This window comes from Scleropages formosus, chromosome 12 (assembly GCF_900964775.1).
Source record: "Scleropages formosus chromosome 12, fSclFor1.1, whole genome shotgun sequence".
Lineage (NCBI taxonomy): Eukaryota > Metazoa > Chordata > Actinopteri > Osteoglossiformes > Osteoglossidae > Scleropages > Scleropages formosus.
Window position 1 is genome coordinate 9,293,486 of NC_041817.1, and position 18,111 is coordinate 9,311,596.

Genomic DNA, 18,111 nt, shown 5'->3' on the forward strand with positions numbered 1-18,111 from the left:
ATATCAGAAGCAGACATTTTCAAATCCAGACTTAAAACCCATATGTTCAAACTTGCTTATTTATTTTACGTTTTCGCAAAATTGTCCAGAAATAAAGATAGCTTATTAGATGGATCAGTACAGCCATGGAAAAAATATAACTGGGCAGATGTGGAGGTGCTGTAATATATGGGATAAGAGAGGTTAAGTTTTAAAAGTCTTCTTGCTGACAGCCTTGATGGGTGTTCTTGGACAAGGGCTCTTTCCAAGTCATGTGTAAGTACTTCTCCAGACGCAAGCACATGGAACATGGAAAATCTGACAGTGGCCTCCTCTATCTCCTGAGGGAAGGCTGCAGCTGACAGCACATGGAGAACTGGCTTGTCCCCGGACCTCTGCAACCAAGACATTATATCATCAATAGCTATTGTTCTGAGCATAAAATGACTAGTTTTGGTATCATTTCCAAAAGTTTATAACAAACGTTTAAAATCATTCTCCCTGTCTTTCTGTCCAGTTTCAGTAAAAATCTGAGGCACAGCTCATATTTTCAGTATTTTTTGAAATTTCCAAGAGAAAATACATTTAGATTGTGCATCTCGGCAAAACCGCTGCTAAATTTTGTGTGAATTTGTCGTCCCACACTATAAAAACATTGGAAAAATGGAGAAAGTGATTCCAAATAAAAGGACTCGCTTCCATAAACTAAAGGAAATATTTAAAGAAAAGATTTATTTCTATTGTGAAAAGTACAGGTGCTCCCCTCTTGTGGTCCTCCAAAGAACTTACACGCTTTCTTCTCATGGCTTTCTTTCTTGATTTTTTTAAAACAATGAAAGTAAGTTCTTTAATCTGTTATATTCTCAAAAATGAGAAACAATTATATCTTTCAGTGAAATTATTGAGAAAATTTTAGTTACTCTTCCAACCTTGTTGAGGAGACACAGTTAAATAAAGAGGGAAGTAATCTATGATAAAAGTATAGAAAAAATAGATTCAGCTTTATGCAGAGAGTTGGTTTAAAAAGCTTGAGAAAGTCATTACAAGTGCAGTCCAAGAGTGTTGAGGCTGTGTCTGTTCAGCAGGCATTGACACCAGACCCTGAGTGTTTCATTTAGGACAGCAGGTGGTGTTAGGAATGTGAACTGTAAAGTGCCAGCTCCCAGTCTCAGAAGAATCGATTTTGTTGTCCCCGTGAGCGAGACAATTACCCTGAATTGTTCCAGGAAAATACCCTGATAAACAGATGGGTAAAACTGAAAGCAGCTTTTCGTAAGCAGCATCACAACTTACTTTTTGCCCTTAAAATTTGTCTCTCCGCCCTCCATCACAGGTCTGCAGATTCCCGGTGAGGAGCATTGGAGTGTGTCTTATTCATTCCAAAGGTTTTCTTGAATTACTTGTGTGTCTTACAGGAGACGTGGTACTGGCCAGGTGAGGTGAACGCTGACCGTGTGGTGATGAGTGGGGTGAGGTGTTCGGGCACGGAGATGTCGCTGTCCCACTGTCTGCACCATGGAGAGCACCTGGACTGCCCGAAAGGAGGGGCCCGCTTCGCCGCCGGGGTCTCCTGCTCAGAGAGTACGCAGAACCAGGGCTTTTTTATTTTGACGAGACTCTAGGCAGGAAAATCATTGCCATAGGATAAATGCCACCCAAACACACAAATGGAAATGTTCTATTTAAAGGTATATTTTTTTTTCTTGGGGATGTTACCCTAAAGTGCATGATTATTGTAGATTTGGATTGTGAAATGTTTCTAATACCCACACCGCATATTTTTATATTTCAATATTCGAGCTGGTGCAGACTGACTTGCAGTGAAATGAGGAAGGCATGGCTAATGTGGTTTCTCCACGTGAGGAGGGGGCAGTGTGCTTAAGTGCAAGGTGTGGCAGCACCATAACATCAGCATAACCACGTCTGGTTTTCCGTCAGCGGCCCCCGACTTGGTGCTGAACCCCCAGATTGTGGAGCACACGACCTACCTGGAAGACCGGCCCATGCTGATGCTGCAGTGCGCCTACGAGGAGAACTGCCTCGCCACCACCGCCAGTCAAGTTCCAGCCGACTCATACCGGCGCCTGCTTCGCTTCTCCTCCCAGATCCACAACAATGGCCAGTCTGACTTCCGGCCCAAGGCCAGCCGGGAAACCTGGGTCTGGCACGACTGCCACAGGCAAGCGCCGCAGACGCTTCTGGTACATGTCATACAATCAACACTTCTTGTGCATTTAAAGAACACAATTAACTTAGCCACCCTTCGCTATCATCCTAAAATGATTACTATAACTTTCTGTAGGATTGTATCATCTCATTGCTGTACTCTCAACAGCACAATATGTATGTTGTAACAATCCACTCATAATAAGTCGACTTAGATGAGATTTTCAGATAAATAAAGAATAAAAATTACCAGCGGTGCCCAAGCAATGTAGAACAGCGGTTTAAATACTGGACTACGTTTTCTGCTGAGTGGGTGACACGTATGATCATGGCCGGGGAGAGGAATTGCGCAGTACAGTTTGGTTCAAATGGCATTTTCCATTCTCTCATCGCTGTGCCCTGTAATCTGCTGGTTGTGTTTAAGTTTGTGCTCTGCACATGTGGTTTCCGAGCTGCTTGCGGCTGAGCTCCTGGACTGGCTGCTGCATTCAGCTCCACAGTCACTCATCATGCCCGCAAGCCGATGGCACAAGCAGTAAAAATTCAAACCTGACTGCTTCTCGTCGGCCCGACAGATTATATAGAATTTCTAAACATATGTAATTCTAAACAGAATGTTTATTTTGGGGGCTTGACTGGGAACATGCATCTAAATTAAACCCTTCCAGTGGTTGAAAAAGGATGTTGGGTCAGATCTGGCAACAGTACTGAGAGATGAAGAAATGTGTGACAAACATTAATAAACACACACACACATACACACACACACACACGCACACACACACACTTTCAGAACCGCTTCTCCCATACGGTGTTGTGGGCAGCCAGAGCCTAAACCGGCAACAAAGTGTGTAAGGCCAGAGGGGGAGGGGACACACCCAGGATGGGACGCCAGTCCATCGCAAGGCACCCCAAGCGGGACTCAAACCCCAGACCCACTGGAGAGCAGGACTGCGCCACTGCACCCCCCACATTAATAACAGATACATTGAAAGGGTCGTTACCCAGCTGAAGACACAAGAGTTGTGCAAAGCATGACCTCCTGTTGTTCCTTTGTCCATGAAACAAGTCAGAGTTCCCTCCCACCATCATCTGCAACAGTTACTGATGGAAACATTCAAAAAAGTCTAGAGTGGGACAGAGGTAGGCGTGAAGTGTAGTGAGGGGACCATTTGGCCTCAGTCTGCACTGGCCAAGTCCGAACAGACAAAAGAATGATTGTATATTAAGAAAAGACATCCGTGATGCTTCTGACAGCAGTTTCTTTATTAGAAAAATACAAACAACACATGGTGTACCCTTTGTGACTGAACACAAAACATTCTGAGGACTAAATGTGGGAACAGCTGACCAGAGCAAAGGACCACTGAGGAAAGAGCAGTCGTCACCTGGCAATATTTTTTGTTTGTGTCATATGCTGTACACATAAAGGACCACAATATGAAATCAAACCATGAATTTAACATACAAGGCATCATAAATGTATGAAAAGTATGTGGCTTCAGAAAATCTTGTGAAACACATATAGGTATGAACACAGCCAATTAGTATTGGTGTAGCTAAATGAAACTTTTTTTTACCTTTAAATATCCTTAGAAATGTCTATGCATTTGTAGTACTCCAAGAAAATCACCATTTTGTCAATAACCCCCATTCATAATGCGATACCAACCTTGGGAAAACAAGGAAAGATAATAATAAAGATGTGAAAAATTAAAGACCATTCTCTAAAAACATGTCTACTTCAGACAGGGAAAATAACAGAAGAAAAGACAGTAAATCAGAATAAAACCTGGAGTAATGCTGAGCAGAGCAAAAGTCCAGAGGTCCAGGATATACATCTTCCAGTATCATGTAGTCAGAAGATGTCAGTGGGCCCAAAAAACAGAGCAAAATCTACAAAGACATTTATCTTCATTAAACCAAACGTCTGTTCATATGGCGAAGGAAACTAACTAATTGTTCTTAGGAGTTACACATCTGCAGCTATGTCTCTTTCTCCTAATGTAATGCACAAATTGTATTTTCTACGAGATGTACGTCGCTTTGGAGAAAAGCGTCTGCTAAATGAATAAATGTAAATGTGAACCAGTGTAAGCTGGAGCAAGTTATTCAGATGTTAATCATTTCCATGCCAAGCTGAGAGCAAAGTCACTCAACTACCACCATGTAACATTCTCCTGGTGTCTCCATCAGTTTTCACAACACTAATTCCTTCATTGCTTATCTATTTAAACGACCGATGTGTAGAAACTCCTCCTTCCTTCTACAGGCACTACCACAGTATGGAAGTGTTCACTAACTATGACCTGCTCAGCCTCAATGGCACCAAGGTAGCTGAAGGACACAAGGCCAGCTTCTGCCTGGAGGACTCGGAGTGTGACGAAGGTGAGGGAGCGCATGTGGCATTTACGTGCCTAGATGTTCTGTTGGACGACAGGTTAGCTCCAATTGATCTCCTCCATACGGTATGTTAACATACTTCTGACAAAGCATGAACTTGTGTTCCCCCAGAAGCTTAGTTTTTCTGAATGTTTTTGCTTCACTGTGAATTGACAGGAATTGAAAAGAGATATGAGTGTGCCAACTTTGGTGAGCAGGGCATTACAGTGGGTTGCTGGGATACGTACAGACATGACATTGATTGTCAGTGGGTGGATATCACAGATGTGAAACCTGGAGACTACATCTTTCAGGTAATTTCTTTTATTGTGTTACGGGGTATATATAACAAGCATTATTGAGCTATTTTAACTGGAAATGATTATTATTAAATTATTATATGTTATTATATGTCCCATTATCCAGCAAAAAAAAATCTACTTTGAACTTCTTGCTCCTATCAATATTTCAAGGAATGCAGTGTAACTGGAATTTTTCATTCAGGGTAACACTTACACTAATCTTTCGCATACAGGTAGTAATTAATCCCAATTATGAAGTGGCTGAATCAGACTACACAAACAATGTCGTGAAGTGCAGGTGTCGATACGATGGTCACCGAATATGGATGTACAGCTGTCATATAGGTGAGACTCTATGCAATATCTTAACATGTCATCCTTAAGAACTTGTCATCTACAGAAACAATCGTTTGAACTCAATGCTATTGTAGCGGGTGCTCAACCCCATGAAAAGAGCGACAGAAAGGATCACCATTTACCTGCTAGGACTGGTGTTACTTTCATGAATTTTCTTGATCAAAGATGTCAAGAAAATTCATGAAAAATAGCTTTTATGGGTGGCTGTATCAACCCTTAAATCACTCAAAGGTCTTTGTTAAGGAAAAAAATAAAAATTGTATTTAGCTGATATGATTACAACTATAATCCCCCCTTTTGAAACATCCATTTCAGGGTAATGAATTCTCATATAAGGAGCCAGCTGTTGTCTTCCACAAACTTCACCAAATGTTCAAATTGTATATATTTTGATTTTGAAGGTGGAGCATTCAGTTCTGAAACTGAAGATACTTTCCCTGGACTTCTGAACAACCAAGTGGCCCACAGGTAAAAGGAGGCAGAGAGAGCAGGACCTGGACTTATAACATCTTGTATCCAGTGAAATCATCCAAACCACTAGACTTCTTTCTGTTCCCACCCAAAGAGAGCTGGATGAATGCCTGTTTCCCTCTAATCAAGGTCAAGTCCATTGTGATTCTTCCATGAGTACAGAAAACCTGTAAATCCTCCATCACACCTTTCAGATATTGCAACTAAAATAATCTTGCTTTGTAACAAACAGCTGTCCCTTTTAAGAAAACAACAATTCAGCAGCTCTTTAGACTAAAAACCCCTTTCCAAGTAAACGAGTGATTAAACCACTGATCTCACGTTTAAGAGACACATTTAACATTCCCTGAGAAAAGCTCCCTTCACACATACAAATATAGTCTTCATGCATCATTTGGATCATTTAAAGATACACCTGGATCAGAAGCTCCTGTGTGTAAATTGTGCAATGGGGACATTCATTCATATGTACTTCTTTGGTGCACAAAGACTTTCAGTGGCAGATTTTTACTGCTTATATTGTCTGGACATTTTAAACCTGATTAAAAAAACAGCACTGACTCTTGTAAAGTTTAATGAGACTTACTGTGAGATCCACAAGAATCCATCAATAAACAAAATACACAAAAATACCTCAGAGGGGGTTTTTAGAGTTAAAAAAGAAACAGGACCAATGCTATGTCCCTCAGTACTTTCAACTTAGCAATTTTTGTTAGTTTAAAACTGGTTGGTTTGATTACCTGTGCATTTTAAGTACAGCGTGAAAGACTGTGTGAAATAGTCGAAAATAAAGGAACCTTTAACAAGTTAAATATAAAAGGAAATAATTATTCTTTTGTGAGCCAGCATGCAAGCATCCAACAAGTGTGAATAATGAATAAACATCTTGAAAGTCATTGTAATAACTAGACTTAGCAGATTTCTGCTTCTGTTTTGCTATAACATTTACCTTAACATTCAGAGCAAGTTCTTTATTGGGGTTAGCTAAGAACACAGACTGCATTTTTCATTATATCATGTGATTAAAAGTATAAATAAAGAAAACAGTATGGTGTGCCAAAACAACACACAAATTAAAAAAATTTCCGGAATCTCCCAAGCTTTATAGGGACATGTGAGATCTGAGCTGGTGAAAAGGTGGTGATGTGCAATTTTTTTTTTCTTTCAGTTAAAAACTTTTTTCTGCATTTAGATAAACTCTTTTAACCATTTTCAGCTACCATTTTATAAGTAACTTATTGTAAAAGTCAGGGATTTCAATTTTGTTTTACAAGTTGTGTAATCAAAGGCTTAGTGTGAATGTTATTTTGTGTTTTGTAATGGTGCTACAGAACTGTAACCCTCTGTTTTATGAGGGTACGTGTTGCCAGCTAAATGGTTATGTTACATATGCTTATACTTGAAAGAAGGGTAAAAGTCCATAGTGCCTTTTTGTTCATCATAATAAAATACTGATTATTAAGCATCATTTTTGTACATTCTTATGAACAACGATCCTGAGTATTCTTGGTTTAAAACTCATTGAAGGAAACAAGTTGAAGACATTAGCTTTGATGAATGCTATGACTTAATGCTTTGACTATGCCATGTGTTAATGTAACTATGGGTGGTCCTGGGTTTACGACATGCAGATTTCAGCCAACTGTACTTATGAAGGTCATCCCATTAACCTTGTTATGTTAAGCCCTTGTATTTGGTTGTATTGTCTAAAAACAACTGCTGCATCTGCTGTACAATAACCCTGGCTGGCCGTGCTACCAAAAGGCACCCATATTTCTTATAGTTTCCATCTTCATCAATGCCTTGGTGTCTAGCAGCAACTGAGTATTATTTTTAAATCTTTAGATTTGTAATCACAAATTACTTTTTATTTAAAATGGCTATCATGAGGAAAAAGTGAGGGTTCTGGTGGTGCTGAAAAGAAAAAGGAGAAGACAACAGATTTAGAAATAAAAATTAAAAATAGCACATCATGAAAATATGATTTCATATATTCTATTTTTTTCTGTTATTATTCCCATCATTAGTATTATCTTGATATGAATGTGTAAAATGAGTGGAAAACATATACTAAAAAAGCCCTGTTGGGCAATGTAGCATTCATGCATGTTAAATGTTCATGTCCTTATGGTCCATGTAAGTAGAAAATCCCTTTATGACTGACTGGACTTACATGGGTGTCCTCAGAACTGAACACGGTGGTAAATCAAGGACCCCCTGTATTGTAGTTTATCAGATTAGTATTTCCCCTATTTACATATCTTGTTTGAGAAATTCTGTTAAACGTATTCCTCAAGGCTAGAAGTTTAAAATCGGCAGCTTTCATTACAGTTACTCTTAGTTGGTTTAACGGATGAAAAGCGCACTTGTGTGAACCTTCAGCACCTTATTTGGGAAACAGGACTATCTCTATGAGGTCCTCTCATGCGCCAGATTAACTGGAAAAACACATACTGGCTTCCCTAAATTACGGTAAATCCGAAATCATGAACCAGGAAATGTATACTGTTTCATTGTTACAAGTGTTACTGCTGTGTATGTTAAAAATACTGAATTTCATATTACATTTTCATTGTCAGATACAATACAGTCAATTCAACTAATTTACATAAATGTTCACACTTGAAAGTCAAGATAAACCCTATTCTCCTTATTCTGCAGTGTTACAAAACCACCAGTTACTGGATGTTTGGAAGAAGTTACATGAGGGTTACTTTCAGGAGCAAACCAGGATTATGCATTATTCTGTTACAATGCTTATCTCACATTATTCTTCATAACAATGTATAACTTCACTCATAACTTTGTGCAGCCATTTTTAACATCATGTATGTGTCCTGCTCAAGGGTTCAGTAGGAGTGCTCCTTTTAGGATCTGAGCTAGCATCACCTAATTACAATGTAATGTCTTTAACTAGTGGGGGGTGCGGTGGCGCAGTGGGTTGGACCGCAGTCCTACTCTCCGGTGGGTCTGGGGTTCGAGTCCCGCTTGGGGTGCCTTGTGACGGACTGGCGTCCCGTCCTGGGTGCATCCCCTTCCCCCTCCGGCCTTACGCCCTGTGTTGCCGGGTAGGCTCCGGTTCCCCGTGACCCCGTAAGGGACAAGCGGTTCTGAAAATGTGTGTGTGTGTGTGTGTGTGTGTGTGTGTGTGTCTTTAACTATTATGAGACTTGAAAAATTGACAGTACCTACCAACCAACCAATGTCTACAGCCACTTGCCCTGAGCGGGATTGCAGTAAGCCTTTCCTGGCAACACAGTGCAAGGCCGAGGAGGGAAGGGACACACCCAGGACAGGACGCCAGTCCACCCCAGGATACCCTAAGCAGGACTCAAACCCCAGACACACCACACAGCGGGCACTAGCCAAACCTGCCATGCCACCATGCTCCCTGATTGACAGTACCTGTTTACCAATTATGATATAGAATAAATACCACGTAAAACTAGGGAACCTCTTGCATACTTCACACACAGCTCACCGCTTTCCTCTTTGATTTCCTGATGCCTTCTGTCGACTTCTGTACTTTCAGAAGAGGGTGCCTTACAGAAAGGGTTAAACAGCTGAGGAAGCATAGAAATTCATCATTTAGTTGCAGTGCAATGCAAGAAAGATGTGAACTTTCACTGAGCTTTCCCCAGGTATCCAAAACATTGATATCGTATCTGAAGTTTATGACCATTAGAGACTAACTGGGTTATCAGAATTACATGTCTTAGACATCTACGAATGCACCCAGAAAAATACCTGCAGACTTGCTGGAGAAAATCCCGATGGTATGGCTGCTAACAACCCTTTCTGTCTTCAGATCTCCTGCTCTGGTAAGAGAGAAAAATTAAATCCGGTTCATCAGATTATGACCAGAGCCAACCAATAAGGATAAAGAAAGAGAGGACATTCTTCAAAGTGTACCGCCTAAATTTTATAGTAATTTGAAAGCTAACATGGTGATATCTACTATACATTACCTAAAGCCCTCAAAGGCATCGAGCAGATCACCTGTTTCAAGCACTGCAGGGAAGTCATATATATCAATGAAATGCTCAGACAGCCCTGGCTCAACATGCACGTTCATAAAACAGCAGTAGTCATTCTGGTCTTTCTCAATAACAATATCCATGTTCCCCACGTCTGCAAAGATCTGTCCCAAAAAACATGCATATTCAGTGTTCATACTGACATATGGTTAGAGACTTACAAATTCTGCACCTTTCACAAAGCAGTCATTTATTTAGAAATTGGCGTACAATACATTCTTGTCTGAATTTGAGATCCACAGTAGAGCCTTTCTAAGCAGCTTCCAAATATGCCAAAGTGTTATTACCACCAGCAAAAATAATGTACACAATTACTAAACCAGGATCATTGAGTTGCAGTGCAATGCAAGAAAGATGTAAACTTGGAGAACTGCTTTATCAAATAATGAGCATCAAAGCAAAGCAGTACATTTTTCCAATAAGTGTTGGTATGATGACCAGTGAGTGGCGCAGAGCCTCGCAGCTTATGAGCTATTTCATTCAGAAGTGCATTCAAGTCTAGCTTAGTCGCTGAGGTTTGCATGTTCTCTGTGTTCGTGTGGGTTTCCTGTAGGTGGCCTGGTTTCCTCCCACACTCACACACACACACTGTCTGAAACCGCTTGTGCCCCTCCTACACTCCAAAGACATACTTCAAGAGAAGTGAGCACTCTAAATGACTCTTAGTGTTTCTACTATTTCCGCCAAGGTTGTGCCTTGTCCCCACTCCTGCTTGTGGTTTTCATGGACAAGATACCAAGGCGCACCCGAGGTCATTCTGTGTGGGGGCCTGAAGGTGGTGTCTCTGCTTTTTGCCGACGATGATGTCCTTCTGGCACCGTCACATGAATGCTTCCAGCACACACTTGGAATGGTTGGTATGAGGATCAGCACCTCCAAGTCTGAGTTCATGCTTCTCAGGAGAAGGGAGCATGAGATCGGCTGCAGACTGGGAGTGGTGGAAGCAGTAGCGTGGTCGCTGTACCGGACTGTAGTGGTGAAGGGGGAGCTGAGCCATAAGGTAAAGCTCTCTATTTACTGGCCAGTCTACATCCCTACCCTCACCTATGGTCATGAACTCTGGGTAATGACCAAAAGAATAAGATTGAAATGAGTTTTCTCTGCAGGATGGTGGGACTCACTCTCCATGACTGGGTGAGGAGTTCGGCCATCCAGAACTCAAGTCGAGCCATTACTCCTTCACATTGAGAACAGCCAGTTGAGGTGGTTCAGGCATCTGGTAAGGATACACCCTGGGCACCTCCCTTTGGAGGTATATCGGGCACGGCCAACTGGAACGAGACCCCGAGGTCGGCCCAGGACCCACTGAAAGGATTATATCTCCCAGTGGGCCTGGGAGTGGCTAGGGATCCCCCAGGTTGAGCTAGAGGAAATTGTGAGGAACAGGGACGTCTGGGCTTCTCTGCTCTCCCTGTTGCCACCACAACCCTCGAAGGATTGAGTGGCCTAGAAAATGGATGGATGGATGTTTCTTCTACTGTACACTGTAATGATTGTAGGTAGTCTAATGTAACACACTGAGCGGGTATTTAGACATCCATTTTTTTATCTACTAGTACGTACTTCAAGATACGTAAACTATCCTTTTGACAAAGGCATCAGTGAAATACAACTAAATAATAATTATGCATCAACTTGAAGTAGATGGTAGGGTGCGGTGGCACAGCGGGTTTGGCTGGGTCCCGCTCTCTGGCTGGTCTAGGGTTTGAGTCCTGCTGGGGGTGCCTTGTGATGGACTGGCATCCTGTCCTGGGTGTGTCCCCTCCCCCTCCAGCCCAACCCGCTGTGTGCCGGATTAGGCTCTGGCTTGCTGCAGCCCCGGCTCGGGACAAGCAGTTTCAGACAGTGTGCGTGTGAATTTGGAGTATCGGCTAAATTAAATGTCATTTCAATTTTTTTCTTTCATCTGGAATAAAATTGTCAGGTAGTTAAAAGGGGTCAATGAGAAGACCTAAACGATTTTTACTGACTTTAAAAAATAAGACAATACAGATAAATGTATGAAAGTGAATACATAATATTTCACTGACACAAATCTGTGATTGTGGGAAAGCTAAATTATCCAGGACAGAAAAGCATCATATTTTCATTTGTTTATTTACCAGATGCTTTTCTCCAAAGCAACTTTGTAATGAACTCAATGTAATGTTATCAGCGCACACACCAAGGTGACTTACACTGCTAGATACATTTACATTTACATTTATTCATTTAGCAGACGCTTTTGTCTAAGGTGATGTACATCTCAGCAAAAGTACAATTTATGTATTACATTAAGAGAAGGAGACATAGCTGCAGACATGAAAGTTTCAAGCAAACCTAGTTTGTTCCCTACCACTTACTGCACCGAGGTTCATTGATCAAGCAGGTGCATAAAACACAGGATAGACAAATCCTGATACCCTCCCACCAATTTATTTATTTATTTATTTTTTTAAAGTATTATAAGATACACAAGTAAGCAAGTACAATGCTAGAATAGTGGCTGAATAAAGGTTGCATCTGGGAATGTTTATGGAGTTACGATGTGTGAACAGTTACACCGTAAATGAGCTGGAGAGATCTTGGGCGAAGTGGATCTGGAAAAGGTGAGTTTTCAGACCCTTCTTGAATATAGACAGAGTTTCAACAGTTCTGAGTGACAGGGGAAGGTCATTCCACCACAACGGACCCAGAACCGAGAACTTCGGAGCTTTACCTTGCACGCGCGGGACCACCAAACGAGCAGAAGTAGACGAGCGAAGGAGCCTGGATAGTGTGAAGCGGTTGATTGTCTTGTAAATAGCTGGGAGAAGTTCTATTGATGCATTTGTAGGCAATAACCAGGGTCTTGAATTTTATTTGGGCAGCTATAGGAAGCCAGTGCAGAGAAATGAGTAGAGGAGATAATGGCAACGCTTTGGCAAATCAAACACAACTCGTGCTGCAGCATTCTGTAGAAGCTGCAGAGGTTTTATGGCAGTAGCAGGAAGGCCACACAGGAGAGAGTTGCAGTAGTCCAGACGGGAAGTCAGCATGGTCTGGACAAGTAGTTGGGCGGAGTCAGTAGTAGGTAGGGACAGATCCTACGAATATTGCAGGATGTATCTGCAGGGCCAGGTTGTGGCTTCGATATGTTGAGAGAATGACAGACTCGCATTAGTTGTTACTCTCAGACTCTTAGCGAAGGAGCTAGGCGAAATGAGTGAGTTGCTCAGTTTGATCAAGAGGTTGTGACAGGAGGACAGGCCAGCTGGGAGGTAAAGAATCTCTGTTTTGGAGAGGTTGAGTTGGAGGTGGTGATCATACATCCATGAAGAGATGTCCAACAGGCAGGCAGCAGTGCGTGCGAAGATGTCTGACGCACCAGATGGAAAGGAGAGGAAGAGCTGGGTATCATCAACAGATACACTCATCCATACATCAGTGGAACACACTCTCTCTGTCACTCACACACTATGGGTGAACCTGAACAGCATGTCTTTGGACTGTGGAAGGAAACTCATGCAGACATGGGAACATACAAACTCCACACAGACTGAGGGGGGACTGACCCACATCCTCTTGCACCTACCAGGCGCTGTGAGACAGCAGTGCTACTCGCTGTGCCACCGTGCCCCATAAAACAGGGATGATTCGACGGGACTGCTGTTGCCCTTCTATCCCCAGAACACTGGATTTGTGATTTACAACTCTGACAAACCTTTCAAATATGAGTGAGTGACCTTCTGTCACGTACCTCTTGATTACAAACTTCCAAAATCCTGTCTTCTGCCTTTGGCTATGTGGAAGCCTTTTGCAGTGCAACACTGACATCTTCTGGACAGTCCTCAAAACTCATGGAAACGTGCAGTCCAGGCAGACAATCCGGGGCAGTTGACGGAGTTGGCAAGGGCTGAGAATTTACCCCACTCTGCAACTGGCAAATAAGAGCCTTTAGATGGCAGAGCATGACCAGGTGAACTTCCGCTTGACTGAAGCAGGATTAAACAAAGATGTTCCCTCTACAAGGAGCCCAGATGAACCTGGCCTGTAGCCACCAAGCCCTTAGCCAGTTTCAATCAGCTTCCATCCTTATGTACCTGGTGGGATAGATGGCCCCACCTAGTTCCTTGCTCTTTTGGTGGCATCTCTGCATCATTTCTGCTGGGAGGTTGGTCAGATCCCTGTATCCTTTAGGAAACCAGACACTGACCTGTGAGGATAACCTAGGGGAGACACAAACACCATCAGTACAGTACAAAACAGAGCATGTACAGAACGTGCAAAACATGCAGAGGAGCCACTGAGCCCCATGGCAGCTTTCCGCACTGAAGGTTGACGGTGACACACTGTTGTTCCTGCTATCGCTTGACAGAAGAAGCACTGAGCGATGGATGTGTAGTTCTCAGTGACCCTGTGGGATGGTCGCAGAAGTGGCAGAGTGAGGACAGGAAAGAGCATAACACTGCAGTGATGGGAGGAAAGGAGGAGCTGCACCAAAGCTGGAAGCCACCATGTTATAGAAACTTAAACTGTGAATCATCTGACAGAAGCTCAGTGTCCATATATTAGGATTAGATATCAACACAGAAGGTGGATGTGGTGGTGCAGAGGGTTTAGCTGGGTCTTGCTCTCTGGTGGGTCTGGGGTTCAAGTCCCCCTTGGGGTGCCTTGTGATGGACTGCTGCCCTGTCCTGGGTGTGTTCTGTCCCCCTCCAGCCTTACACCCTGTGTTGCTGGGTTAGGCTCCAGTTTGCTGTGTGTGTGTGTGTGTGTGTGTGTGTGTATGTGTGTGTGTGTGTGTGTGTGTGTGTGTATATTCAGCACAGGGTTGTGGTGGTGCAGTGGGCTTGGCTGGGTCCTGCTCTCTGGCAGGCCTGGGGTTTGAGTCCTGCTTGGGGTGCCTTGTGATAGACTGGCAACCCATCCTGGGTGTGTCCCTTGCCCACACCCTATGTTGCTGGGCTGGGCCCTGGTTTGCCACAACCCTGCTTGGGACAAGCAGCTTCAGTCAATGTGTGTGTGTGTGAGACATTCAACACTCTTTTAGTCTTTCATTCAATGTCTTATGTCTTATGTCTTTCAGGCATTTGGATTTACAAGAGTACAAAAACAATTTAAATCAACTGCAAATATTCAAAAAAATTAAGCTTTCAATAAAATTTAAATGGTTTATTCTTATAGGGGGTGCGGTGGTGCAGTGGGTTGGACGACAGTCCTGCTGTCCGGCGGGTCTGGGGTTCGAGTCCCGCTTGGGGTGCCTTGCGACGGACTGGCGTCCCGTCCTGGGTGTGTCCCCTCCCCCTCCGGCCTTATGCCCTGCGTTGCCGGGTAGGCTCCGGTTCCCCATGACCCCATATGGGACAAGCGGCTCTGACGGTGTGTGTGTGGTTTATTCTTTTCAGTTGAATCATTAGTGCTGGTTTATAATGGACAGTGCTGCACAGATATTGATACATATTGCTGTTTTTCATTACCTTTCGTTACCCTTACCTTTTCTGCCTTCCCCCATGTACAAAAGCTTCCAGGTTTTCAACTCATTTTCTTTTTTGGAGGGTAAAACGAAGTAAAATCCAGTGTGACAGTTTGCTTCTTACTAAATAACGATGAAAACTGCAAGACATGCAGAATGGCAGGTAGAAGAGGTGTTTCAGTGCTGCCTGCTTCAGGGTCCATTTAATCGATATGAGCCACGACGGATTTGCACATTGCAGCACAGTGACACCTTTTCTTGAGAGCCAAGGCTGAAAGAATTGTCAGGAGAGTAGAGGTTATCTTGAGTTTCCTCTAAAATGACCTCAAAATTACTAATATTCATGCTTGTTGCAGCAAACCATGAGGAATATTGTACCGACTCACTGTTAGCACTTTCCACCTCTTCACAACCCACCGGAAAATAAATAAAATACTAAAATTAGAGCACGTTTTTGTTTCAGGGTAGAAAATAAAAAGCAGCACATTTTACAGATGTACATGGAACAATTTTATAGTTTGAGTTTAATGGGCCGACAACAAGAGGCGTTCAACAGTCGGAGTGACAGAAACCTTGAGGAGCAGAAGAGAAGACGCAAAGCTCTGTTCTCCTCACTCATTGTGTGACAATTCATTACACTTTTCCGAAAACAGTGCGTTCCCCGCACTGCTAGGTACCGGAACGGCTTTTACCCCACTGCTGTAAGAGTATACAACACTCATCAATGTGCCACCTTCTAACTAGAGTTGGACTGCTCCTTCCAGGCACATTGGAAGATTACACTGTCACTTGAAGCATTCTCATTCTCATGTTCTGAGTTCTCTGGCTGTCTACTGTTACTTGTTATTATTGCTACGTTATTTATTATTATTGTTATTAGGGTTACTCATTGTCATTGTTTTTGTTTTGTGCAGTATGTCTATTGTTTTTGTTCATAGTCTGTGGAAAAGCATTCAAGAAGAATTAAATTTACATTTATTCATTTAGCAGACGCTTTTGTCTAAGGTGACGTACATCTCAGCAAAAGTACAATTGATGCATTACATTGAAAGAAGGAGACAGCTGCAGACATGAAAGTTTCAAGCAAACCTAGTTTGTTCCCTACCACTTGCTGCACTGAGGTTCATCGTTCAAGTAGGTGCGTAAGACAGACAAATCCCGATACCCACATCAATTTTTAATTTTTTTTTTTTTTAATTAAATATTATAAGATACACAAATGAGCAGTACAATATCAGAGTAATGGCTGAATAAAGGTTGTATCTGGGGATGCTTATGGAATTACGATGCATGAACAGTTACACCATAGATGATCTGAAGAGATCTTGGGCAAAGTGGTTCTGGAAAAGGTGGGTTTTCAGACCCTTCTTGAAAACAGACAGAGTTTCCGCAGTTCTGAGTTACAGGGGAAGGTCATTCCACCACAACGGACCCAGAACCGAGGACCTCCGAGCTTTGCCTTTCGTGCGCGGGACCACCAAGCGAGCAGAAGTAGATGAGCGAAGGGGCCTGGCTGAGGTGTACCGGTTGATCAAGTCCTGTAAATAGCTAGGAGCAGTTCTGTTGATGCATTTGTACACAGTAACCAGGGTTTTGAATTTGATACGGGCAGCTATAGGAAGCCAGTGCAGAGAGATGAGTAGAGGAGATACATAGGAGCACTTTGGCAAATCAAACACAAGTCGTGCAGAGGTTTCATGGCATATGCAGGAAGGCCACACAGAAGAGAGTTGCAGTAGTCCAGACAGGAAGTCACCATGGCCTGGACAAGTACTTGGGCGGAGTCAGTAGTGAGGTAGGGACAGATCCTACGAATATTATGCATGATGTATCTGCAGGACCGGGTTGTGGCTTCAATATTTTATGATACTTGTACATGGTACTTGTACCTATAACAATAAACTTGAAACTTAAGCTAAACTTAAAAGGTTCATTTCACTTTAAGCATTTCTGTCCCCCGACTTCTGAATTTTCCTTCACATCCAGCCGTTTCACTGGTGCCTTTCGAGGTTTCCATTAAAATGTATCGGTTTATTGCCGAAGCCATATTGCATTACATTTATTTAGCTGATGCTTTTCTCCAAAGTGACTTAAAATGTTAAGCTGCTTACAATAATTCACCCATTTATAAAGCTGGGCAACTTTTACTGAAGAAACTTAGGTTAAGTACCTTGCTCCAAGTTACTACAGCTATTTTTTTTTCCCCAGTTTTATTTATAATTGTATTTTCTTCCATTTTCTGAACGATGTCTGTTGTGGAGTGAAAGCTACATGCATTTCCACATCTAGCCTCTAGCTGGCAGTGAATCACATGCAGAATTGGTAGTGAGAGATTCATTTCAACTCACCTCTGTAGTGTTTACAGTTCCTGTCCGGTGAAAAAGAAAAAAAAAAAAAAAATTTAAAATTTATAAACTATGCATAGCATAAATGGTTGTGTGGGTACTATGTCATCCAACTGCTGTGGCTTAAAAGTCTAACTTAGGGAGCCTCTGAGAAAAATGTTACTCTTTGTACTATAGTTGTTAAAAGGTGCCCCCCCCTGAAAAAAAAAAAGAATTTTATTAAACATTTGAGCTGACACACAAACATTTCAATAATGACACTAAATCGGTTACGTGTGTGATACATTTTATTTTCATTAAGGTACTTAGCCAACAAAACAGTTCAGGAGAGACCTAAAATGATAGCAATGTACAAACAAGCAAAGCACAATGATGATAAGCTGAGGACTAACAGATTGTGCTGCTCTTAGGCTTCTCCGCTTAGCTGGGCAGCATGTAATTGCAGTTTCATGTGAGAAGTAGTCTAATGCCTCTGCGAAGACCCAGAAAACAGAGGCCACCATAGGCTATGTCACAAAACTACACAAAGTTATTTTAATAGTAAAGGTACTAACCAATGCACATTTTCCAGGCTGTATTGGCATTCATTATTTCTTAATTTTTTAAAAATAATTTCAACAAGTAACCATTCCTACAGC

The 18,111-nt window shown here is 42.3% G+C and overlaps 1 protein-coding gene across 1 annotated transcript in view; it reads left to right on the top strand.

Annotated features, from left to right (window-relative positions):
- Nucleotides 1-7,114, top strand: part of loxl2b (lysyl oxidase-like 2b) — a 36,993-nt gene extending 29,879 nt beyond the window's left edge. The window contains exons 9-14 of the mRNA XM_018744129.2: nt 1,395-1,560; nt 1,918-2,158; nt 4,418-4,533; nt 4,705-4,841; nt 5,063-5,174; nt 5,588-7,114. Coding sequence (XP_018599645.1) covers nt 1,395-1,560; nt 1,918-2,158; nt 4,418-4,533; nt 4,705-4,841; nt 5,063-5,174; nt 5,588-5,658 — 843 coding nt within the window. The 3' untranslated portion in view covers nt 5,659-7,114. The remainder of the gene's footprint in view (nt 1-1,394; nt 1,561-1,917; nt 2,159-4,417; nt 4,534-4,704; nt 4,842-5,062; nt 5,175-5,587) is intronic.
- Nucleotides 7,115-18,111: the final 10,997 nt, after the last annotated feature.